We start from the raw sequence: 26,914 nt of genomic DNA on the forward strand, positions 1-26,914 counted from the left end.
TTTTTAGATTTTTCACGATTTTTCATGATTTTTCACGATATTTTACCCCCCCAAACGGCAACAATACGATTCCCTCCCCCTCCCAGCCGAAATCGATCGTTAAGACGATCGAGGACACGATTCACATCCCTAGGCCCTATATCATTTTGGTAGTCCACCTCTGAACTGTTTCCATCTTTTCAATGTCCTTGTCTCTAGAATTGAACACAGAAAACAATATGGAGTCTCACCAGTGACCTATAAAACTGCAGTATTACCTTGATTTTTTTTAAGTCAATAATTGATTTCCTTATGTACACAAATTAAGTATGCTATACGCTTTCCCTGGTGCTTTATCATACTGACAGACAACCTTCAGATCATTTAAGATGATTACTTCAAAGTCCCTTTCCTGTGTGTCAGTTGCTAGTTCTTGTCCTTTTAAATGATAAATGGCTAATGAGCTTTTGCTCCCTATAGACATAAATTAATACTTTTTGTACTGAAGCAGTTTATAGACACTTGACTATTCATTTTCTATAAGGACAACTTCATGTTTTCCACTCTTTTAGTATATCTTCTCTGTTATTGAGTTTTATGTTATCTGCAAATAAACCAGTTTCTCCATCAAAGTCCTCTGCAATGTACTATATAGAAAAGAACTGCTTCTCTTTGTATTAAATTGCATTATAGTACAGCGACTGTGCCAGAAAAGTATCATGACAAGTTTTTAATTGGCTAGTATAAAAACAGTAGATCTAGTAAAGTACATATAGATTATCCTAAAGAGACTTAAGGTATGCTATACTGGGTCAGACCAAGGGTCCATCAAGCCCAGTATCCTGTTTCCAACAGTGGCCAATCCAAGTCACAAGTACCTGGCAAATACCCAAACATTAAATACATCTCAAGCTACTATTGCTTATTAATTAATAGCAGTTTATGGATTTTTCCACTAGGAACTTATACAGACCTTTTTTAAACCCAGTTACACTAACTGCCGTAACCACATCTTCTGGCAATAAATTCCAGCGCTTAACTATGCGCTGAGTGAAAAATAATTCTCTTCTATTTGTTTTAAATGAGCTACTTGCTAACTTCATGGAATGTCCCGTAGTCCTTCTATTATCTGAGAGAGTAACCAATTTACATTAACTTGTTCAAGTCCTTTCATGATTTTGTAGACCTCTATCATATCCCCGCCTCAGTTGTGTTTTCTCCAAACTGAATAGCCCTAACTTCCTTAGCCTTTCCTCATAGGGCAGCCATTCCATGCTGCTTATCACTTTGGTCACACTTTTCTGCACTTTCTCCAATGAAACTATATTGCACACAGTATTCAAGATGTGGTCTCACCATGGAGTGATAGAGGCATTATGACATTAATTGTTTTATTTGCCATTCCCTTCTTAATAATTTATAACATTCTGTTTGCTTTTTCAACTGTTGCAGAATGCAGCACACTGAGCCAACAATTTCAATGTATTATCCACTGACACCTAGATCTTTCCTGGGTGATAACCCCTAAGATAGAGCCTAACTTTGTAAAACTACAGCATGGGTTATTTTTCCCTATATGCAACATATTGCACTTGTCCACGTTAAATTTCAGCTGCCATTTGGTAGCTCGATCTTCCAATCTTGCAAGGTCCTCCTGCAATTTATCACAATCCGCTTGTGATTTAACTACTCTGAATAATTTTTTCATCCATAAATCTAATCACTCATTCATCGTACCTCTTTCAATATCACTTATAAATATATTAAAAAGTACTGCTCCAAGTACAGATCCCTGAGGCACTCCACTGTTTACCTTTTTCCACTGTGAAAACTTACCATTTAAGCCTACTCTGTTTCCTGTCTTTTATATATAAAAAGTCAAGATGCTTTGAATAATTTTAAAAGCTTTTTAAGTTCTGTCTTTACTCTATAACCTTTATTTCTATACAAAGGCAGAAGTGAATTTAGGGGTGAACAAATGTCATGCTAAAAGGAAAATGTGGGGCCTAGATACTAAAAAGTGAATTTTAAAATCCGGCACGCACCAAAACAGGAAAATGGGCACACATCTAGCACATGCGCGTATCCATCCAATTTTATAAACCACCCATATACATGCCCAGGTTCCGATGCGCAAATATCTCACATCAGGGGAAAAAAGGGGCAGAATGTGGGCAGGGCTCAGGCGATCCAGGACGGGGCCAAGAGATTTGTGCAAATCTAGCTATGCACCTGGGCATGCATCCAGATCCATTTTGGCACAAAGTTACTTCTGCTATGGATGAAGTATAAGTCTGAATAAAACTATTTCCAGGCATTTATGGAGTATTCAAAGGGTCTTGGTTAACTGGGGAAGGGGGGAGGGGGAGTACAGGCTAAAGAACCAGGGGGTCTCGAGGACCTAGCTGTAGATAAAGCAAACTTGTTGATGAATTGGTGGAACAGGTCATGTTCTGGATGTGCGCTTGTTATAAAATTCTCTCACTTGCCCGTCTCAAAGCCGACTCACAAGTGAGGGAATGCCTATTTAATATGCATAGAAAGGTAAGTGTGAAATTGTGTTCTGTGTGTACTTTTCTATGCATATCTACCCGGGCTATTTACAAACATACACTTTCATGCATAACCCCTTATGAAACTGAAAAAAATCAGATGGTGATACAACTATTTTTCTATAGTCCAAGAACATATTTGATTCTCTACAAAAATACATTAAGATAAGGTGACTGAATTTTTTCTTTTATTACACAGAGTTAGATGTGAACTCTATGCGTCTGATGAAGACCCAGAGATCGACAGTTATGTTGTCTGATGTCAAACATCTCCTAGCAGCTGGAGGAAGTGTAAATCAGAAGAACGAAGATGGTGTCACACTTGTGAGTTGACAAATGACAGAAAAAAAATGTCTCATGGGAAACATTTCATTCATTTTGTTTTTATTGTGGTTTTTTGTGGTATTTTAAAATTGTGTTTATTTGTATAAAATGCATTTTTGTGTGTGCATCAAAAAATGATACATGAAAAGTAAATACAAAAAACAAGTGCATATCCCTAGTAAATTGGTCTTTTTTTCCAGGGAATATTATTTAAAATAATAGGCAAAAGGAAGGAGCTAAATAATTACTAAAGCTTGTCTTTACTAAAATATTAGTGGAGGGAGGGTTCTGCCATTGTCTCCACTTCTAGTCCTCAGTGGAAAGGATTTGGTGTGAGAAGTAAGTGTCTGAGCCCCTTGGCAATAGTGATCACAGCATGATCCAATCTTAAGAACTGGAGGGAATACAGTAAAGAAATCTACTGCAACAACATTTAACTTTCAGAAGGGTGACTGATAAAATGAGGAAAATGGCTAGGAAAAAGCAGGAGCAGCTGCAAATGTTAAGCGTTTACATCAGGCATGGACATCTTGGAAGCCCACACCAGATGATTTCCACACATTAGAAAAGGTGGAATGAAGGCTAAACATTTTCCAGCAAAGTTAAAAGGTGAGGTGAAAGAGGCTATAATAGCTAAAAACATCTTTGCATTCAAATTACACTTTTGTCATGAGAATCACCGATACCAAACAATGCCTCTACCATGTAAATCAAAGATACTTAAATTATGAATGTTAGTTGTTATAGCTATGTTATTCCATGAATTTTTATGTCTTACATACTAGGTTTTTAACTTATAAACCACTCTGAACTAATCTGGAAGGGTTATATATATGTAAATAAAATGGAAAAGGGATGACCTTTCTACTAAATATGATCCTGGAGGGGACTTTGTAATTTGGAAGTACAACCTTCAGAAAATGCTTGAAACCCACATTCTCCACTAACTGCAAGGGCTGGTCATCAAGGGCAATCATTTCCCCAATGGCCCTGGTTACAACTTTTGAGGCTGCCTGCCTCCTACCCCGGGATAGCGTTACTGCACTCCACCCCATTTCCTCCATGGTGGGTTGTTGCTTCTGCCACATGTCAGGGGGTTGCTGGCCTGCCACCTGACTGCTAGAAGGGGATGAGGGTGTGGGATGACTATGCTGCTTTTGAACCACTGCACACTGCTTGGATGGAGTCCCCCGACTGGTACTGCCACCATCCCCAGATGGCAGTAATCTTGTTGAGTGTTGCCTCTTCATATGATGGTTCATGCCAAAATTAGATAGATGTCCCATTTGCTTGCCTCTGCTAATATCCCTGGCACAGTAATTACACCGAGCAAAATGCGGGTCTTCCGTCATTTTAAAGTGGCTCCAGATCGCAGATGTCTTTCATGATCCTCCCCTCTCTAAAGCCTTTGGGGTAGAAGCTGCCACTGGAGCTGAGGTAGCGGGTGTACCCTGAGAAGCAATGCCAGGGGCCTCAGTCACCCTCAGTGCCTGTGCTGACTGCTCTTCTTCCTCCTCATTGCTTTCATCTCTCCCCTGCTGCACTGAAGTGGAGGCTAAGACAGGACTAACTGATCCTACTGAAGATTCTTCACCTATTACTACTTCCGTTTCTGATGAGAATCCCACACAAGAAGATTCTTCATCTGAATCAGAAGCAAACAGTAACTACGCTACCTTGGCAATGCTGTTAGTCGAGACTTCTGTCCCCCTGCTGCTTTTGGGTGTCAACATTTTGTCTGGCATGACTCTGCCTCCCCTTCCCTCACCTCCAAAACTACAGGGCCAGGAGCATGTGGTGGCGATGGCGATGCATCATGGTCAGATTTCATTTTTTTCCGGATGGAACTGCCAGCCCCTACAAATTTAGATTGCGACAGGTGCCTTTTTAACTCTACTGGTTGTGTTATCCTAGTGTCTTTTTAAGTGCTTCCTCTGCCAGTCCCAATCACTCAACTACATCTAGCTTTCCCTGACATTATGGATTTAATGTCACTGAGTAGTGCATACCACTGCCCACTGTAACTGTGCCTGGCTGTGCACTAATGTGTGTGGTGTGCTGTGCACACAGATGCTTCTGGTAAGCACAAAAGATGCAGACTCCCTGGGTACTTGACTGCACAGACCGTCCCAATAATAAGGTTCAGGCAAACTAACCACTACCCACTGAAGCCCAGTGCACAGAGGGGCGGATTTTAAAAGGCGCGCGAATAGCCTACTTTTGTTTGCGCTCCAGGCGCAAACAAAAGTACGCTGGATTTTAGTAGATACGCATATCTGCTAAAAACCTGGATCGGCGCGCGCAAGGCTATGGATTTTGTATAGCCGGCGCACGCCGAGCCGCGCAGCCTACCCCCGTTCCCTCCAAGGCCGCTCCGAAATCGGAGCGGCCTCGGAGGGAACTTTCCTTTGCCCTCCCCTCACCTTCCCCTTCCTTCCCCTACCTAACCCACCCATCCGGCCCTATCTAAAACCCCCCCTTACCTTTGTCGGGGGATTTACGCCTCCCGGAGGGAGGCGTAAATCCCTGCGCGCGAGCGGGCCTCCTGCGCGCCGGGCCGCAACCTGGGGGTGGGTTCGGAGGGCGCGGCCACGCCCCCGGACCGCCCCGGGCCGTAGTCACGCCCCCGGAACGCTCCCGACACGCCCCGAAAACGCCGCGCGGTTCGGGCCCGCCCCCCGACACGCCCCCCGACACGCCCCCTCCGAAAACCCCGGGACGTACGCGAGTCCCGGGGCTCTGCGCGCGCCGGTAGGCCTATGTAAAATAGGCTTACCGGCGCGCAGGGCCCTGCTCGCGTAAATCCGCCCGGTTTTGGGCGGATTTACGTGAGCAGGGCTCTGAAAATCCACCCCAGAGAGACTAAGTGACTTGAATTAAAAAAAAACTGTTTAAAAAAGCTGGAATTTTTGTCACTCCAGAAAAATGGATGAAAATAATATCTCTCCCAGCCAGCCACAACACCCTAATGGTGAGTGCTAGCTGCTTCTCTCCCTGGCACAGCATCTCAGTCAGATCACCTAAATAGCTTGAAAGAAACAGGACTAGCTGGCACTGTCACTGCAGCAAAATAAAGAATAATTAGGCTAATTAGTAGGGATGTGAATCGTTTTTCAACGATTAAAATTATCGTCCGATAATGTTTATATCGTCTTAAATCGTTATAGAACACGATACAATAGAAATTCTAACGATTTATCGTTAAAAATCGTTAAATCGTGTTAGTGCGCACTAACTCGAGTTAGTGCGCACTAACTCCCCGTTAGTGCGCACTAACTCGATTTAGTGCGCACTAACTGAAAATGATACAAATAAACACTTTCCAGGTCACTGAAGGTCAGTTAGGAATGAATATGTGTTCCTATTGGCTGGCTGCCCTCTTATCTATTGATGTTACCAAGGTTACCACTGAGGTGATGGTTGGGGGGGATGGGAAATGGAACTGGAAACTAACGAACACCAACAGAAAATGAAACAAAGTGTTCACACTTCCCAGGTCAGTAAAGGTCACTTAGGAATGAATATGTATGTATGTATTCCTATTGGCTGGCTGTGCTCTTATCTATTGATGTTACCAATATGGTTGGGGGGATGTGAAATGGAAACAGTTGGAAGCTTGACAAAAAAAGTAATGTAATGATCAGCACTCACGTGACTAGAACTTGTTTGTTTATTATTTTTGTTAGCAGGCACCTGAAATGCTAGTGCATGTTGAATTTGCCAATCACTGTGCATTTTAGAAAGGTGGTCCTGGCTGGAACTGTACACAGTTCAAATATATGTAATTGATTGTTGGTAAGTGTATTTTTTAAGTAGCCACACTGGCACCAGTATGTTTACTTTTCCTCCTACTTAACTCACTAGCTCAGCTTTGTAAGAAGGGCTTCTCTGCTTGTGTGTTGTTTTTGTGTGGTGTGAGGAGAGCAGAAACATCAGATCTTTATTCAATCTACTACAGTCATCTCTTACAGTGCCCTATCCCTATTAATACCAGGAGTGTTGTGATCTTCCTGCACACAGTGCCCTAACCCTGATACCAGTCTGAGACAGCTCCCTCCCTGCATTACTAGTGAGAGGCTGGCTTCACAGACAGGGGGGAGCTGCCTGACCCTCACTCCTGACTTCCCCCATGTCCCAGCTAGTGAATGGTGTGTGGGTGAGGGGGGGGGGGGAGGATGGTGAAGTCTGAGACAGCTCCCTCCCTGCATTACTAGTGAGAGGCTGGCTTCACAGACAGGGGGGAGCTGCCTGACCCTCACTCCTGACTTCCCCCATGTCCCAGCTAGTGAATGGTGTGTGGGTGAGGGGGGGGGGGGGGGGAGGATGGTGAAGTCTGAGACAGCTCCCTCCCTGCATTACTAGTGAGAGGCTGGCTTCACAGACAGGGGGGAGCTGCCTGACCCTCACTCCTGACTTCCCCCATGTCCCAGCTAGTGAATGGTGTGTGGGTGAGGGGGGGGGGGGGGGAGGATGGTGAAGTCTGAGACAGCTCCCTCCCTGCATTACTAGTGAGAGGCTGGCTTCACAGACAGGGGGGAGCTGCCTGACCCTCACTCCTGACTTCCCCCATGTCCCAGCTAGTGAATGGTGTGTGGGTGAGGGGGGGGGGGGTGGATGGTGAAGTCTGAGACAGCTCCCTCCCTGCATTACTAGTGAGAGGCTGGCTTCACAGACAGGGGGGAGCTGCCTGACCCTCACTCCTGACTTCCCCCATGTCCCAGCTAGTGAATGGTGTGTGGGTGAGGGGGGGGGGGTGGATGGTGAAGTCTGAGACAGCTCCCTCCCTGCATTACTAGTGAGAGGCTGGTTTCACAGACAGGGGGGAGCTGCCTGTCCCTCACTCCTGACTTCCCCCATGTCCCAGCTAGTGAATGGTGTGTGGGTGAGGGGGGGGGGGGGGTGGATGGTGAAGTCTGAGACAGCTCCCTCCCTGCATTACTAGTGAGAGGCTGGCTTCACAGACAGGGGGGAGCTGCCTGACCCTCACTCCTGACTTCCCCCATGTCCCAGCTAGTGAATGGTGTGTGGGTAAGGGGGGGGGGAGGATGGTGAAGTCTGAGACAGCTCCCTCCCTGCATTACTAGTGAGAGGCTGGCTTCACAGACAGGGGGGAGCTGCCTGACCCTCACTCCTCCGGGGTATTGTGATCTTCCTGCACACAGTGCCCTATCCCTGATACCAGGGGTGTTGTGATCTTCCTGCATGCAGTGCCCTATCCCTATTAATACCAGGAGTGTTGTGATCTTCCTGCATGCAGTGCCCTATCCCTACTAATACCAGGAGTGTTGTGATCTTCCTGCATGCAGTGCCCTATCCCTGATATCGGGATGTGTGCAAGAAGATCACAACACCCCCGGTATCAGGAATAGGGCACTGTGTGCAGGAAGATCACAACACCCCTGGTATTAGGGATAGGGCACTGTGTGCAGGAAGATCACAATACCCCTGGTATCAGGGTTAGGGCACAAGTTCTAGTCACATTGACTGATCACATTACTTGTTTTGTCAAGCTACCAACTGTTTCCATTTCCCATCCCCCATATACTGTCAGTAGGAAACTTGGTAACATGAATAAATAAGAGGGCAGCCAATAGGAATACATATTCATTCCTAAACTGACCTTAACTGACCTGAAAAGTGTCAAATTGTATCATTTTCAGTTAGTGCGCACTAACTCCCAGTTAGTGCGCACTAACTCGAGTTAGTGCGCACTAATCGGAAAAAACGATTTTTAACGATTTTTTAACTAAAAAATCGTGCCTAAGACGATTTTCTTGCCCTGCCACACGATTTCTATCGTTAAGACGATATGGAAAACGATTCACATCCCTACTAATTAGTAAAGGGAAAGAAAAAGCTATCTCTCAGTGCAGCCTCCTCTTACACCAAGCCCACCTCCCCACAGCATCGCTGGAAAGAAAATGTGTGGCTCTCCTCATGCTAATCTTTATATAGTGCTGGCTCATCAGTAAAATTGACAGAGAGCACTGAATGACAGCGCGATTGGCTGCATTCAGTGCATTTCACAAAATGTCAGCACGGATATGCTGCATTCCGGTATCCATGCCGACCTGTCTGACCCTTTCCTGTGAGTCACTGTTACTCACAGGAAAGGGTCAGACAGGTCGGCATGGATACCAGAATATAGGGCATGGGCGCTACAGTTTATAGTAGGCATTCTATGCCTACTATAACCGTTGAAAGAAGACATTTACTTGAAGTTCTTGAAAATAATAATTTTAATAGGTAATGTTTAAATACTAATGCATTCTATGCTTTGTCTATTTGATTTTTCTCTGGCTTTAATTTGTCTAGTCTTAGCTAAAATGCTTGACAATAACTTCTTATTCAGTAACAAACAAACATACTCTAGAGATAGAGATATCATTGGAATCACAGGCTGCATGAAGCCCATATGCAGTTTATCAGAGCAGTTGAGTTAAATAATGACCCAAAAAGAATGAATAATCTCTGTTGCATTCAGTTTATAATGCCAACTTCCAATACTGAAACATTTCTCATTGCAGAGTTGTAATAAGTAAAAGGCAGCATAGTATTGAAAAACAATCTGATATTAGGTCACTGAATGCACTTCTACAATTGAATATACAATGATGGTGGTCTCCATTGTATAATGGGTAAGAAGCAGAAGCTTATGTCAAAGCTTCCCCATGTGAGTCAGTCATAATCCCCACATCTTCCCAGCAGATTCTAGAAGCCTTTAATTTTCAGAGGTTGGGTGTAGGACCTGAAGAGTCTGGAGATTTGGGCTCCTCTCTGAGACTTTGATCTCATTATGTCCTGGAAGTCCTTTTCTTTTTCAGGACAATTTAGTAACCTAAATCACACCTGGGATTTCATATGGGGGGACCCAAGGTACCTAATCCATTTCTATCCATGATGTGGAGAATTCCGTAAGAAGGCTTGGCACTTTTTTCCTACCACAGGGGCCAGACACAATTTGTCATCCTTTGCTTTCAAAGCCTGAAGTGATTACCGTGGACACCTTTTGGACAGCTATATCTAATATAGAAAAAATTCGTTCTTCAAGGTTTGATTCTACAATGGGTACTCTAGGAGTAATTTCTGCATCTGTTACTGAGCATTCTTAAAATTATGAAGAGAAGATTATGGATTGGGGTATTAGATGCTCAACTCTGCATAAATCTAATGTGAAAATTATGAAAGATAATCAGATATGGCATCAAAAATGGAAACATTTGGAAATTTTAAAAGAATGTTACATTTTAGGTTTTTCAATTTTCTGAAGTGCACTCCTTTTGAGATGCTACAGAAATTTTTTCTTGAGTACTTAAAGATTCCTTCTAGTTCATTCTAGTTCCCAATCGGGGGAATGTGACATCACTTGTTAGTGAGCTTGGTAAGACTACATTTATTTCAAATCGTATGTGTACATTTGCGTGGACAATTTCAGATTCCAAGGTATGTGAGTTGCATCCACATACGCGCTTATGTGAGTGCACGCACTCTCATTTTAAAGTTACTGTCCCTGTATTGTGTCTTTTTTTTGTTTCAAGATCATGTCCTTTATGGGACAAAAGGTTGCAGTTTTTCCTGTTGTTGTCAGGGAAATGCAGCAAAAAGGAAAAATGTTTTTGTTAAAAAGATCAAGAGCATTATAGTCATTAGGGATGTGCATTCATTTTCAACGAATGTGCAATCCGCACATTCATTGTATTCGTGGGTTCACAAAATGCATCGCGATCCCCCCACGAATAAAACATTTCATATTAGTTTCATTCTTTTGGTTTGCAGTGATTTCTTAGTGGCCTTTTGAAATAGGAGAAGGCCATGTGGGAGTAACCATATCAAAAAGCAACCCTTTCCTGTGAGTCATAAGGGACCTCACAGCCCTGTCATAGAGTGAGTCAGACATGTTGGCAAGGAGATGAGAATGCAACCAATCAGAGCTAATCATTTTTCTAATTCAGCCAATCGCAGCTCTCAGTGCTCTGTGACGCTGTTCCTGATGTGCCATGCTCTTTCTTTGTGGGGGTGGTCAGGCTTTACTCGGAGCTTTACTCAGAGCTAGTCTGTGTCTCAAATCTGTATTCAATTGCTAGCTACTTTGATAGGATTTTCCATTGAAAAAGATATTTCTTTGTCTTGCTGCTATGCCAGCCAGCATATGTTATAAAATCGGCGCGTTCATGTGCGCGCACTGGGTAGTGTGCGCACATAAATGTGTGCGCATATGTTTACAAATCTACCCCTTAAAGAATATTTTATTTCCTACATAATGTTTATTTATGCAGAACTATTTGTTTACAGAGGACAAATAGCATTCCTTTTTTGTTTTTTAGAATGCTTATCATATTCAGTCTTTAATATATATAATAATTTGTCTGTTTAATGTTCACAGCTACATATGGCATGTGCAAATGGCTACAAGGATGTGGCTTGCCTGCTGCTTGATCATTCTACTGATCCAGATGTTGCTGATAATCAATACTGGACACCTCTTCATTTAGCTGCAAAATATGGGCAGGTAACCATTATTTTATTTTTCAATTTCTTTTCAGTTTGAATGTTAAGAGTCTTCATTAAGGATTTTATTTTTTTTTAAATATAGATTTGTAAGAACCTAAATGTGAATGTTGAACCATATTTTGTATGGGAATTCACTTATATTACAGAGCTGAAAAATTCAGATGCATGCCCAGCAGACTTGTATTTTTGGCCTTAATTTGTTGAATTGCTTGGATAAAAATTTGGAAGTAATTGAAAAGTAAGAGATGATTGAATATTCAATGAACATGCCTAAAGTCCATGAAAGCAATATGGCAAACATTTTTACAATAGGGTACATTTTTCAAAAGGCTTAGCCCGATAACTGTACTAACTAAATTTACCTAGATAATGTGCAAGGCTCATAAGGTTAAAAAGGGGTGAGACAAAAGACACGGTGAGGTTGGGGAATGGAATTTAGCTGGTCTGCACTGATTTTAAGCACTAGCCCATTAGGTTACCTGGTTAACTGAGTGGAAAAAGATCTGGCCTAAATCTAACTTGGCAAATAGCGCAAGATTTAGAGGAATTTTCAACTTCTAACCTAGCTGTTTAGGTTCCACTAAAAATCCAGGTAAAGATGACAAAGAAAAATTGTTCACTTACTTTTTCTCCCCATTCATTGTCGTCTTGAAAATAGACCAAAACATTCTAAACTTGTGTTTTTTGCGTCAAGTAGAAGTTATTTAAGATGTCCATTATATGACTCAGTTCCACATAAAGAAATGTAATTTTCACCTTCTGCCTTTTAGGGGAAAATTGAAATATAAATGTAATATAAAGAAAATTAGCCTGGCTTACTCTGCCCCAATGTATAAACTGCGAAGCAGTTCCTGATTGAAAGTAGGAGCTATGTCCATGACTGTGTTATAATCTGACTAGGGATACCAGCCTATGAAATACAATGCAGCAAGAGATGCACCTGACCTGAATCCAACATTTGCTGACCCAAAAGATACTTGCTTTCTATTATGTTACTATTATTTGAGGAAAAAAATATGATCCATTGCACTGTTTTACATCATAAAGGACGAAATGTTTGCTTTAAACATAGCTTTTCAACGGTAGAAATGAAAGAGGAAGGTAATAAATTTTAGAATGTTTTACACAGCTACTTTGTATCCTTCAAATAAAGCCTAGGAAGTCATAGAGGAAAAGAGCTGGCTGCTTTATTTCTAGCCAAGTGCATGCTTCAAATTAATGGGGATAATATCCTAGTATTGATGTGACCTACTGTAAGTACAGTAACCTTGGCTGCAGCCTTTCCCAACGTAAGTGGCATGAAAGCCTCCAAAGTTAATCCATATCGCATATTTTTGCAGTGCAAGCCATTATTATAATTGCATTTCATCTCTCCCAGCCTGACCAACATTTTTTTCTCTCCATGCTATTAAGAGCATTTTCTTTCTGACAGCCTGATATTTTATAGTGATTTCATTCCATTTAGTCTCTTATCTATTAATCAAGTTGACCAATGTTAAAAGATACATTAGAGAAAAATATCTCTGTGGGATGTTTTCCATTTGTATTTAAAATAAGCTAAAAGACCAATTTATTATTGGGAAGGGCTAAGTAGAAAAGTCATATATTTGTGTTTTACAGGCTGATATTAACATGGACCTTAACTTGTTTTGTTTTGTTTTTCGGACTTGGCATTCTTCTCCAGCTTCCATGTCAGTGAATTCAATGCCAGGATTTAGGGGCAAGGGTAGGTGGGAAAGGAGTGTTAAGTAAGGGCAGTTGCCTTCGGTGCAATGCCCAAGGGGACATCAGCAGCAATGCTGCTTTAACCTAGGAAAATAGCTGGGATCCCATTTCACAAGCACATGCCCTGATGATGACTCTATTGGTCGCTGCCCAGAATCTCAAGTAAGGGAGAGAGGCCTTCTCTTTCTTTTTCCAGCTTCTCCCAAGATGTTTGCAGGGAACAGGAGGGAAAGGGGTGAGCCTGGAGCCAATGCAATAAAGGGTGCTAGCGCCCAGCTTAACGAGTGGTTGGACGTGCACCCATAACCCCTCCTCCCCCGATGCAATAAGGGAATCAGCGCATCCAAAACGCACGTCCAAACAAAGGAGTAGATAATAACGCTCATTACATGTAAATACCATGTAGATGAGACTATTAGCTATTACCCCACATTGCAAAAACTATTATGCGCACTTTTTAACTTGTAAAATTTTATGCCTGCCTGGAGAAGGCATAAAAGTTTCTAGAACTTTGACTAGGCACACTAAACATATCTAGCATGCCCTTTACCATGTGTCCATGTGATGTCCCTCTCCAGTCTCTCTCTTTCCATGGAGCTGTAGGCCTCGCGGTGTGAGTGAGCTCACTTTTTGCTGTTTTTGGCCTTGTGGAAAACTTGCTCATGTTCTTCATGGTTTTTCTGTTTTATTCTGATGCAGTGTCCCTCTCATTGACATTCCTGAAGTGCTCCTAGTCAGGGCTTTTGGTGATTCATCTAAGTTTCCTTTCATGACTCCCCATGGTGGTGGTGCATTGGTGACCGCCACCATCATTTTTGGATGGTGACCCTTTTCTTTCATCCAGCATGGCACGGTTTTTGGGGATGTCCCCAGTGCCCAAGGACCATGCCCATCATGGATCCACATGAGATGTGTCCTTTGCCTGGAGGCATTGCATGATATCCGGGGTTAACACTTATGTACCCAGATGACCCCGAAGGGATGTCAGCTTTGACTCTACATGATGGAACAGCTCTTTGGGTCGAATAAGTCCGAGCCATCAGCATCACCATCAGCAGCATTGGCCAAAGAGCTGCAGCAATGGACACCGAGCCATCGATATCGGTGGGACCATCAATTCTGTCGTTGCCATCAGAGGTTAGGGTGCCAGAAAACGACCACTATTGATCAGGCTGAGGATGACAGCCAGGCCGAGCATTGTGGGAAGCTGAAGATGCATTGGCACAGGTCCATGTTGATGCAAGATACTGGGCATGGGGGTGCACCAGCTTTGCCGCAATGCCTCCAAAGTGACCCCAAAGCGAGGAGTGCCAATCCTCCATTGGGGTCCACAATGGTCTCCACCAGTCCTGATGACAATCACCAATCCACCTAGAGGGTGTGAAGAGGATCTGGCCTCCCCTCCTTCCTCCCAGTCAGTGTTGGCATCAGCAATGTTTGAGGAGGAGCTGGAGCACCAAGTCCAGTTAGCAGTTGACTGGGTGCTGCAGGACTTTTGTCCAATGGCACTGATGGCACCGTACCTGGTGCTCCCCATACTCATACCACTTGTGGAGAAATTCAATGTGCTCATCAATGAGTTACCGGCCCAGTTGGCATCAGTTCCCGGGACAGCATTGGTGTCCAGCAGGGCATTGAGGCCTGCCCTACCAATACAGTGGCCATCGCTGGTTTCTTTGAGGAAGCTCCACCAAAGCTGGGGGAGACACTGAAGCGTAACACCCTATGTCCAGTTCTAAAGGTGCCTGCACCTCTGCACAAAGGCCAAGCACCTAGGGACCCATCCTCTGTGGCTTAGTGAGGATGAGGAACCCTATAACCCCTGGGTGGATGATGCTCCGAAGTCGTCCTCTGAAGGCTCTAAGGGTCTTCCTTCAGAACCTTCTCCTCCAGAGGAGGGAAGAAATTATCTACCTGAAGACTTAACCTTCGCAGGTTTTGTGAGAGTAATGATGGAAGCCATCTCATTTCAATTATTGATGGAGTATGCCAGGCTCAAAATTCTTGAGATCCTCCAGTTTGTGGAGCCTCCTAAGGAGATCGTGGTGGTACATGAGATCCTTAAGAAGTTGCTGCTGAGGATATGAAAACATCCCCTTAAAGTCTACCACGTTAAGAAGGCAGACAAGGTCTACCTCATCCAGAAGGCTGCCCGATTCTATGAGCATCAGCTGTCCCACCAGTTGGTGGCCAAGTGCTCTCGGACTCATTCCTTGATGCCCCCCATAGAAAGACCATAGAGCAATGGATGATCCTGGGAGGAAGGTGTTTCAAGGTGCCATACTCATTGCCCTTCATTGCTGCCAATCAGCTCTATATGAGCCAGTACTCATGGGACATCTGGAACCAGGTGAAGAAGGTGGCTGAGTAGCTGACTCATCAGCAGCAGGACACCCTCATGTCACTGGTGCATAAAGGCATGGCGTGCAGAAAACATGAGGTCCGTGCAACCTAATATGTTTTTGAGAAGGCATCGAGAGTCTCTGCAGTGGGAATTGGTGACTACAGATTGGCATGGCTCTAGATCCATTCTCCTGCCCAACACATACTGTTTGACTACCTCCTACACCTATCGGAGGTTGGCTTAAAGATCATCTTAGTGCAATTGGCGCATACCACCAGGGTGTAGATGGTACGCCAATCTCTGGACATCCTATAGTTGTATGTTTCTCATGTGGGGCCTGTGTCAGTTGAAGCCTCCCCAAGGCTTCTTGCTGTGCCTTGTGACCTCAGTGTACTGTTAGCTCAGCTGATGAAAGCTCATTTTGAGCCGCTGTGCACCTGTGACCTGAAGTGCCTGACCTTAAAGGTCATATTTTTGATGCTCACTTCAGCACGCAGATTCAGTGAGCTCCAGGGCTTAGTGACTTATCCAACTTATGCTAAGTTTTGCCATGACATTGCGTATGCATCCTAAGTTCCTACCTAAGGTAGTGAAGGATTTCCCTCTTAACCAGTCAATCGGTATTTTTTCCCAGGCCCAATTCTCACCAAAGCAAACAAAGCACTGCACAGTTTGGACTGCAAGTGAGCCTTAGCCTTCTATCTGGACTGGGGAGAAGCCCATAAACAGTCCACCCAACTTTTTATTTGTTTTGACAAGAATAGGATGGGCGCTGCTATTGCCAAACAGACACTATCCAGTTGGCAAAGAGATTGAATCTCCTTCTGTTATGCCCAGGCTGGACTGCATCTTGGGGATCATGTAAAGGCTCATTCATGGCAGCGTCTGTGGCCCACTTGCAAGCAGTTCCAGTGAAGGAGATCTGCAAGGCTGCGACGTGGAGTTCCCTCCACTCATTCACATCTCATAAGTGTCTGGGTAGGGATGGCCGACGTGACAGTAGGTTTCCCAAGTCTGTCCTTCGGAACTTGTTTGATATATAGAACCCAACTCTTTTGCCTAGGGCCCATTGTTTGGGTTCAGGCTTTCTCCCCCCCCCCCCCTCCTCTGTTACCAACAACACTGGTGGTTGTTGTGCCCATTAGCACCTGGTTGGGTGTCTGGTCCCCTTTTGTGTTGGGGAGCAGCCTGTAGCTAGGGATTCACCCATCTTTTATATTTTTTCTGTAATTCAACCTTTATTCCAATTTTTTACCTTTTCTTTTCGCTTGTTAACAATTTTAATTAGAAATGTTCATTGTATTAGACTATGGAAATTTATTTCCTGCTATTCTGTTTAATGTAAACCGGTATGATTTACATCAGATGTAAGAATGTCGGTATATAAAAATTAAAAATAAATAAATAAATAAATAAATAAATGTGTGAGGACTACCATCCTGTCTGTCCTCGGAGAAAGCAGAGTTGCTTACCTGTAACAGGTATTCTCCGAGGAAAGCAGGATGTTAGTCCTCACAAAACCCACCTGCCACCCTGCAGAGTTGGATTTCTATTTTTTATTTTAATCATAATTCTGTTACAAGACTGGAGTAGGACCCCGTGTGGACATGTGGTAAAGGGCATGCTGGGCATGCTCCATGTGCCTGGTCAAAGCTCTAGAAACTTTGACATAGGTTTTCCCCATCAGGGTTCAATCTGATGTCACACGTGTAAGGACTAACATCCTGCTGTTCTCGGAGAACACCTATTACAGGTAAGCAACTCTGGTAGCGCATCCTTTTTAGTGTGGCAGCTCCTTTGTTTATTGCATTGGGCACCCAGGAGAGGTGATTGTGTGCACATTAGAAAAAGCTTTAGTGCTTCCATATTGCATCGGCTTGATTGTGCTCCCTAATCCAGCCTCTCCTCTCCTCTTGTTCCCTGTCTGGTCACTCTTCTCCCACCTACAGGGATCAAGAAGGGAGGGATGATACTGGAGTGCACACAAGAGCAAAGAAGATTTAAGTTGTTGTTTGTATGTTTCGATTTCTAATTTGTGGTTAATTAGCCCATGTGATATGGTAGAACAGGGATAATTATCCCACGCTAATAAACATGAGCTAATCTGAAATGTAAAAGAGAAAGATGACATTAGAGATGTTTAGGATTAAAAAATGTGTTGCATGTCATTAATTATTTTCGTAGGTATGGTTTTTTTAAAACAAAAATTAAATGTATTTCTTTTTTTTTTTGTTTGTTTTACATTGAAGTCATTGAGGAAAAGCCTTATTGACTTCACTCTAAAAGAAAAAATGAGCCAGGGCCTAGGGGTTCTAGGCTAAGTTTTTTGATCCTATCACCAAGGTCCGAACCTAGGCCTAGGCATAGCTCCAATGCTAGAGCCTTTACTGAGTCTAGGTTCCTTTGTAGGTGTTCAGGCCTAGGACAAAAGCCTAGAAATGTAGCCTATACCAAGGTCGAGAGTGAAGTTGGGTCCTATCACCGAGGCCCAGGCTTAGACCAGGGACCCACTTGGAGGGATGAACAAGACTGTGTCCCATTGACAAGTAGTTTGCCTCTCTCCTCTATTCTTTCTGTGTGCTTCATGGTGAGTCATCAATATTACAATCCCAAGCTCTGCCAGTTGCACCAGCTTCGGCAACTTGGGTATTTCATTACATCACTAGCAGTGACTGCTGTTTCTTTATGGAGTAAAGCATCATTCATGCTTTTCCTTGCATGGACAGCTACATAAGTCAACCCAAGCAAGGAGCTCTATCTTCTTCATGACGCACTATAAATCTACTACCTGGGATTGCTGTTCACTACCATAAATCCAATATAGCACACTTCTGGACACCACAGTTTCAACGTACTTCCTGTCCAAAAACCGTGCAGACATTCTGACAAATTCCTATGTTTCTGCGCACATACACCATAACCTCAACCCCTCAATGCTTTCATTGTTGGGCCACGGCATTTTTTCACCATGCATTTACTCATAGGTCCCAAAAAATTGCTATGAGTAAGATTCAGTGAAATCCAATTATCAGTGGACCTAAGCTGTTCAACCGCTATCATCCCTGCTCCATATTGCAGATCTAGAACCAAAACCTAAACTGGTCCTGCTCATGCTCGCATTTACTCAGGGTTGCAGAGTTCAAACTAACATCTTCTCAACCCAATATGCTTCTATTCCACTTCATGCAGAGTTTCACACAAACTTCCTGGAGCTTTGAGCCATGAGTTATGCCTTTATGCCTTACATTACTGCCTATGCAGCAAACCTTTGTGCATACAGACAGCATAGTGACATTGTGGTATTTCCAACACACAAGCACGCACAACCTCTTAGCTGCTCTGCTAGGAAGCTGTACAGCTCTACTCTTGACCCTTGCTCACTCTATGCATCCCCAGGCCACTTATCTAACACTTACTGAACGCACTAGCAGACCTTCTTCACATACGTTTCCATCCTCTCGGATGGTCTTGGATTATATGTGTAGCGAGGAAAATCTTCTAGCGCTGAGGTCAACCGAACTTGCCCTCTGCGTCTAAATCAAACCATAGGGTGGACAGATTCTACTCCCTACACATCTCCAATGTGTTCCCATGGACACCTTTGCTGCAACAAAGGCCTCTTGTGTTTCTCTTTCAATACCTCATAGCCAGCACCCTTATTATGCTGCACCGGGATGGAGTTCACTGTTCTCAGACCCACATCCAGGCCGAGACCAGTATGCTTTCCCATACTTCTCAATCGATCACTCCAGTAACCAATTCGTCTTCTCACAGGTCAGTCTCGTATCATGAACTCACTGATGTTCTCAGGTGCTGGTAGCGACTCAAAAACTTTCTACACATAAATCTTACCATTCAAAATGGCATGACTTACCACGTGTCGTTAAAAAAAAAAAAAAAAAAAAAAGGGTTTTACCCCCTTTATTTCTACACCACTCTTTTATCTTACTCCCTCGGATTCTGCTCCCCAGACACCCTCTCCATGGGTATGCCTCGATTCCAATTGGTGTACCACTTGGGAGTGGGGATACCTGATTAACAGTTCAACCTCTTTTGAGTCAGCTTACCATGGGTTATCCACTGATTAAGCCACTTCTATTTTTACTGGTTACGGAATGGGGCCTATATATTAATGCTTACAAGACTCATGCATTCCCCGTTCGAGCCTTGCCATTGCTCTCACTTAACAGTCTGCAATGGGAAATTCTTTCTCTCGTAGTCATCAATTCTACCAACAGGGTCAGTGAGTTCCACACCTTATTACATACTCACCCGACCCTTCGTTCCTCCGTGACCGAGTGGTTTTATGTACTCATCTTCATATCCTTAAGGTAGATGCAGCATCTCACCTTACTCAGAATATACTCTGCCCACTTTTTCCCAACACCTCTCTCTCACCAGAGCAAGAGGGTTTCCACTCCTTGGACTGCAAAAGTGCACTTGCATTCTATCCAGACCACACTACACTCCACCTAACTCTTTCCTCCTGTGGCAAAAGCCAAACTGCGAGTTCCAGTGGGCAAACAGACCTATTTCTCATAATTGACGGTCTGTATCTCTTTTTCCTACTAACAAGCAGGCATTTCACTACAACACCATGTGTAACCACACTCTGTTATGGCCGTACCAGCCTCAATAACTCATCTTCAGCTGGTGGAGCTTGTACATATTTGTAAAGCTGTGACCTGGAGCTCTCGCAGCCCATTATCTCAGATAAGACTGGCCGGCATGCTTCCATGTTTGGCCAGTCCATCTACTCCTCTTCTGTTCGGTTTCACTACCCAACATCCTTCCACCAACCCATTAAGGGTTTCCGGATGCCCTCCTTACCAAATTCCACCCCCAACGTTGCGCCTTTTGCACGTCGTGGGTGCATTTGCACTCTCTGGCATCCTCAGCTCGGTACTCACCCATATGTGAGGACTACCATCCTGCTTGTCCTGTGAGAAAGCAAGTGTTGCTTACCTGTAACAGGTGTTCTCACAGGACAGCAGGATGTTAGTCCTCATGAAACCCACCTGCCACCCCGCGGAGTTGGGTCTACATACGTTTTATTATTTTAGTTTCGCTTGTGTTTTTTGCTATAAGACGAGACTGAGGGGAGACACCTGTGGTCACAGGGATAATTGCAGGCTGAGCATGCTCAGTGCACTCAGTGTGCCAGCATAAGTCAAAGCTTTATAGAAACTTTGACAGAAATGTTTTCTGTAACAGGGCTCTGTCCACTGATGTTACCCATATGTGAGGACTAACATCCTGCTGTCCTGTGAGAACACCTGTTACAGGTAAGCAACACTTGCTATACCCCTTAATTTTCAGATATGTTAATCTGTGGCTAATCTTCCATTTGTTTCATTCTTACAAATTGAAAATGGCCTCATTTGTTGCATTTATGCATTCATTTAAAACAAATGCACCTCCATAGAGAGTTGTTCCTTCCAAATCTATAGTATAAACATGCACTGGTGCTGTCACAGCTTCAATGACCTGTTTGAGATCTGCAGCACCTCATGCATCCCCAGCAGCATCTTCCTCAGATATTGTCAGTCACACATCTGTCCATAAGATTAGAAATGTTGTTTTTTTTTTCTACTGGAAAAGTCCTGTTTCTAGGGATGTGCAGAGGGACGCCATACGTTGCATTCGGGATTCGGATTCGTCGGGGGGCGGATATGTTGCATTCGGCCGTATGGCGCCCCAATACGTTAATGCGTCCATTTCAATTCGTTCCCCCGCTAAAATTAAGTTAACTACAACCCCCCCACCCTCCTGACACCCCCCCCCCCACCAAGATTTACCAAAACTCCCTGGTGATCTAGTGGGGGGGTCCGGGAGCCATCCCCTGCACTCACACCCTCGGTACCGGTTTCAAAATGACGCTGATAGCCTTTGATCTACTATGTCACAGGGGCTACCGGTGCCATTGGTCAGTCCCTGTCACATGGCCATCGGTGCCATCTTGTGCTCCTACCATGTGACAGGGGCTGACCAATGGCACCGGTAGCCCCTGTGACATAGTAGGTCAAAGGCTATTGGCGTCATTTTGATTACTGGCAGCAGAAGGTCACTCCCAGACCCCTGCTGGACCACCAGGGACTTTTGGCAAGTCTTGGGGGACCCTTCTGACACCCACAAAACTTTCCAAAAGTCCAGCAGGGGTCCGGGAGCGACCTCCTGCACTCACAGGGGCACTCCGACCATCGGCCCCTGTGACATAGTGAGGGCAAAGGCTATCTGCACCATTTTGAGTACTGGCATCGGACAACCGAAGTGCATGAGGTCACTCCTGGATTCCCGCTGGACTTTTGGCAAGTCTTGTGGGGGTCAGGAGGGTCCCCCAAGACTTGCCAAAAGTCCCTGGTGGTCCAGCGGGGGTCCGGGAGTGACCTCCTGCACTCAGACCATTGGCTGCCAGTAATCAAAATGGCGCTGATAGCCGTTGCCCATACTATGTCACAGGGTCTACCAGTGCCATTGGTCAGCCCCTGTCACATGGTAGGAGCACAAGATGGCGCCGATGGCCATGTGACATAGTAGGTCAAAGGCTATCGGCACCATTTTAAACCAGTGCCGAGGGTGTGAGTGCAGGGGATGGCTCCCGGACCCCCCACTGGACCACCAGGGAGTTTTTGTAAGTCTTGGGGGGGGGGGGTCAGGAGGGTGGGGGGTTTGTTTAAATTGGTTTATTTAGGCGGCCGGATAATTTGGCTAAGATTCGTGTATTTGTGGGGAATCGTGATACGTTTCGCTTCTCTACGAATACAACGAATATGGGCACATCCGTTGCGAATTGCCAATACATAGGGGCCGAATGCACACCCCTACCTGTTTCTCTTATAAAAGAAAGGATAAAATCTAAAAGAAAACACTCTGAATGCCAGCCCATGCTGCTTGGAACCCATGCATTCTCCACACATTTAACCCTCTTCCATCTTATCCAGCCATTCAAATGATAATTCTCTATCAGGGATTCCATATCATGGTGCCCTAATGATGGGGTCTGAAACAAAGATACCAGCTTACCTGAATCCCTTCTTTCTCACCCTGAGACATTTTGCTTCCGAGGAGACTAATGGCGTTGACTGTACATAGATTCATGGCTTATAATGAAGGCTGCCTGTTGCTATTCTATTTTCCTTGTTAAATTTCTTTCATTCAATCAACAATACATGTTTTGAAATATTATGGGTATTGTTATGATGTGTGGTAGGGATGTGAATCGTTTTCCATATCGTCTTAACGATAGAAATCGTGTGGCAGGGCAAGAAAATCGTCTTAGGCACGATTTTTTAGTTAAAAAATCATTAAAAATCGTTTTTTCCGATTAGTGCGCACTAACGGGAGTTAGTGCGCACTAACTGGGAGTTAGTGCGCACTAACTGGGAGTTAGTGCGCACTAACTGAAAATGATACAATTTGACACTTTTCAGGTCAGTTAAGGTCAGTTTAGGAATGAATATGTATTCCTATTGGCTGCCCTCTTATTTATTCATGTTACCAAGTTTCCTACTGACAGTATATGGGGGATGGGAAATGGAAACAGTTGGTAGCTTGACAAAACAAGTAATGTGATCAGTCAATGTGACTAGAACTTGTGCCCTAACCCTAATACCAGGGGTATTGTGATCTTCCTGCACACAGTGCCCTATCCCTATTAATACCAGGAGTGTTGTGATCTTCCTGCACACAGTGCCCTATCCCTAATACCAGGGGTGTTGTGATCTTCCTGCACACAGTGCCCTATTCCTGATACTGGGGGTGTTGTGATCTTCCTGCACGCAGTGCCCTATTCCTGATACCGGGGGTGTTGTGATCTTCTTGCACACATCCCGATATCAGGGATAGGGCACTGCATGCAGGAAGATCACAACACTCCTGGTATTAATAGGGATAGGGCACTGCATGCAGGAAGATCACAACACCCCTGGTATCAGGGATAGGGCACTGTGTGCAGGAAGATCACAATACCCCGGAGGAGTGAGGGTCAGGCAGCTCCCCCCCGTCTGTGAAGCCAGCCTCTCACTAGTAATGCAGGGAGGGAGCTGTCTCAGACTTCACCATCCTCCCCCCCCCCCCTTACCCACACACCATTCACTAGCTGGGACATGGGGGAAGTCAGGAGTGAGGGTCAGGCAGCTCCCCCCTGTCTGTGAAGCCAGCCTCTCACTAGTAATGCAGGGAGGGAGCTGTCTCAGACTTCACCATCCACCCCCCCCCCCCCTCACCCACACACCATTCACTAGCTGGGACATGGGGGAAGTCAGGAGTGAGGGACAGGCAGCTCCCCCCTGTCTGTCAAGCCAGCCTCTCACTAGTAATGCAGGGAGGGAGCTGTCTCAGACTTCACCATCCTCCCCCCCCCCCCCCCTCACCCACACACCATTCACTAGCTGGGACATGGGGGAAGTCAGGAGTGAGGGTCAGGCAGCTCCCCCCTGTCTGTGAAGCCCGCCCCTCCCCAGTAATGCCGGGAGGGGGCTGTCTCAGACTTCCCCATCCCCCCCCCCCCCCCTCACCCACACACCATTCACTAGCTGGGACATGGGGGAAGTCAGGAGTGAGGGTCAGGCAGCTCCCCCCTGTCTGTGAAGCCAGCCTCTCACTAGTAATGCAGGGAGGGAGCTGTCTCAGACTTCACCATCCTCCCCCCCCCCCTCACCCACACACCATTCACTAGCTGGGACATGGGGGAAGTCAGGAGTGAGGGTCAGGCAGCTCCCCCCTGTCTGTGAAGCCAGCCTCTCACTAGTAATGCAGGGAGGGAGCTGTCTCAGACTGGTATCAGGGTTAGGGCACTGTGTGCAGGAAGATCACAACACTCCTGGTATTAATAGGGATAGGGCACTGTAAGAGATGACTGTAGTAGATTGAATAAAGATCTGATGTTTCTGCTCTCCTCACACCAAACAAAAACAACACACAAGCAGAGAAGCCCTTCTTACAAAGCTGAGCTAGTGAGTTAAGTAGGAGGAAAAGTAAACATACTGGTGCCAGTGTGGCTACTTAAAAAATACACTTACCAACAATCAATTACATATATTTGAACTGTGTACAGTTCCAGCCAGGACCACCTTTCTAAAATGCACAGTGATTGGCAAATTCAACATGCACTAGCATTTCAGGTGCCTGCTAACAAAAATAATAAACAAACAAGTTCTAGTCACGTGAGTGCTGATCATTACATTACTTTTTTTGTCAAGCTTCCAACTGTTTCCATTTCACATCCCCCCAACCATATTGGTAACATCAATAGATAAGAGCACAGCCAGCCAATAGGAATACATACATACATATTCATTCCTAAGTGACCTTTACTGACCTGGGAAGTGTGAACACTTTGTTTCATTTTCTGTTGGTGTTCGTTAGTTTCCAGTTCCATTTCCCATCCCCCCAACCATCACCTCAGTGGTAACTTGGTAACATCAATAGATAAGAGGGCAGCCAGCCAATAGGAACACATATTCATTCCTAACTGACCTTCAGTGACCTGGAAAGTGTTTATTTGTATCATTTTCAGTTAGTGCGCACTAAATCGAGTTAGTGCGCACTAACGGGGAGTTAGTGCGCACTAACTCGAGTTAGTGCGCACTAACACGATTTAACGATTTTTAACGATAAATCGTTAGAATTTCTATTGTATCGTGTTCTATAACGATTTAAGACGATATAAACATTATCGGACGATAATTTTAATCGTTGAAAAACGATTCACATCCCTAATGTGTGGTGTATTATGGTTCATTTCTAAATGTCTTATCTGCCGCATCATACTTTTTGTATGCTTCTTTTCTGTCATAGGTTTGCATGTCCACTGTTATCTTGACTTTTTATACATTGGCCACTCTATTTCTAGCTGTAATAAGGGAAATCTTGCGTAAGGACATCAGTTTAGTAAAATAATCACTTCTGTACTCCAATCTAGTGCTAAGTATGTAAAAGTTTAATTTGTCAACAGACACATTATACTTATTATATTTATAATGTCATTTCTTTTCCAGACAAACCTTGTGAAAATACTTCTGATGCATCAGGCAAATCCATGTCTCCTTAACTGTAATGAAGAAAAACCTTCAGGTATATTATTTTTAACCTACAAAGGGCATAATTGTCTTTCTAAAACGCTTGTTTTATTTTTTGTAAGTCGCTTTGGGCAATATTTAATCGGCAAAGCATTTAATAAATGATGATAAATAAATATAGCTGCATGGAAAAATGGCAGCAAGAACCCCAATGAATAGAATAAAGGCAATAGCAGCAAAGCAAAATGGGAGCAAGACCCCAAGGTACAGCATCAGAAACAGGACAGAGTGGCAACAAGCCCCTCTAACGTATAAAGTCCGGACCAGGGCAGCAAGGCAAAATGGAAATATGACTCGCATGTTATAAAATCCAGGGTCGGCGCGTGCAATGGGGGTGCACAATCGTGCAACTTGTGCATGCCGAGCCGAGCAGCCTTCCTCCATTCCCTCGAAGGCCGCTCCGAAATCGGAGCGGCCTCGGAGGGAACTTTCCTTCCGCCGCCCCCCAGCCCTACCTAGAACTCCCCCCCCCCCCCCACCCCACCTTTGTCGGGTAAGTTGCGCCTGCCGGCCCAGGATCCCAGGCACAGCGGCAAATGGCCACTGTGCCTGGAGGCTCCGGCCATGCCCCCATCCCGCCCCCCGTCCCACCCACGCCACACCCCTGTTTGCAAGCCCCGGGACATACGCGTGTCCTGGGGCTTGCGCGCGCTGCCGAGCCTATGCAAAATAGGCTCGGCGCGCGCAGGGGCAGATTTTCTTGGGTTACGCGCCAAAGTGATCTTTCAATGCTTAATTTAAAATACCTTCAAAATAACTCAGTCAACAAAAGTATCTTAAGAGTAATCATCAATAAAAAAAGAAATGTTACATTTGGTTTTTTTTTAAAAAGTGTTTGTACAGGATATGGATCTCATATCAAAAGGCATGCTGTTCCAAAATCAGGGGCCACCACTGATAGCGTGCGTTGACGGGTCTCAGAGTTGTACTTGTCCTTGATGCACAATAAGCACTTCTAGTAGCATCTTTTGGGATGACTGGATCCTTAATGGGATTTATGGCTTCAGTAAGGCATCAATCCATGGCAGAGACTCTTGGGCAAGCAGGTTTTGAACTAAAATTTCTGGATTTAACCGGAAGCCAATGAAGATCTGAGAGCACTAAGGGGGGATATGATCCCGTCGTGAACAACCTGAAATGAATCTGGCAGCTGCATTCTGCCATAGTTGTATTGATTTGATTGTACTATACAGACCAAGGTACAGAACATTGAAGTAGTCAAGGAGAGGCATAATCAAGGCCTGAATTACTGATCTGAAATCATTAGGCTATAGCAAAGGAACAAGTGAATGAATCAGACTCAATTTATAGAATCCTTCCCTCACCACAGATTTCATTTGTGAAGTAAATGACAGATTAGTGTCAATGATGAAACCAAACTCTCTCTGCTTTGTTTGCTA

At 44.6% G+C, this 26,914-nt stretch overlaps 1 protein-coding gene across 1 annotated transcript in view; it reads left to right on the top strand.

Moving 5' to 3' along the window:
* LOC115092484 (unconventional myosin-XVI-like) overlaps positions 1 to 26,914 on the top strand; it is a 334,559-nt gene that overhangs the window by 170,893 nt on the left and 136,752 nt on the right. Inside the window, exons 6-8 of the mRNA XM_029603324.1 lie at positions 2,731 to 2,855; positions 11,239 to 11,364; positions 25,434 to 25,509. Coding sequence (XP_029459184.1) covers positions 2,731 to 2,855; positions 11,239 to 11,364; positions 25,434 to 25,509 — 327 coding nt within the window. The remainder of the gene's footprint in view (positions 1 to 2,730; positions 2,856 to 11,238; positions 11,365 to 25,433; positions 25,510 to 26,914) is intronic.

This window comes from Rhinatrema bivittatum, chromosome 5 (genome assembly GCF_901001135.1).
Source record: "Rhinatrema bivittatum chromosome 5, aRhiBiv1.1, whole genome shotgun sequence".
NCBI lineage: Eukaryota > Metazoa > Chordata > Amphibia > Gymnophiona > Rhinatrematidae > Rhinatrema > Rhinatrema bivittatum.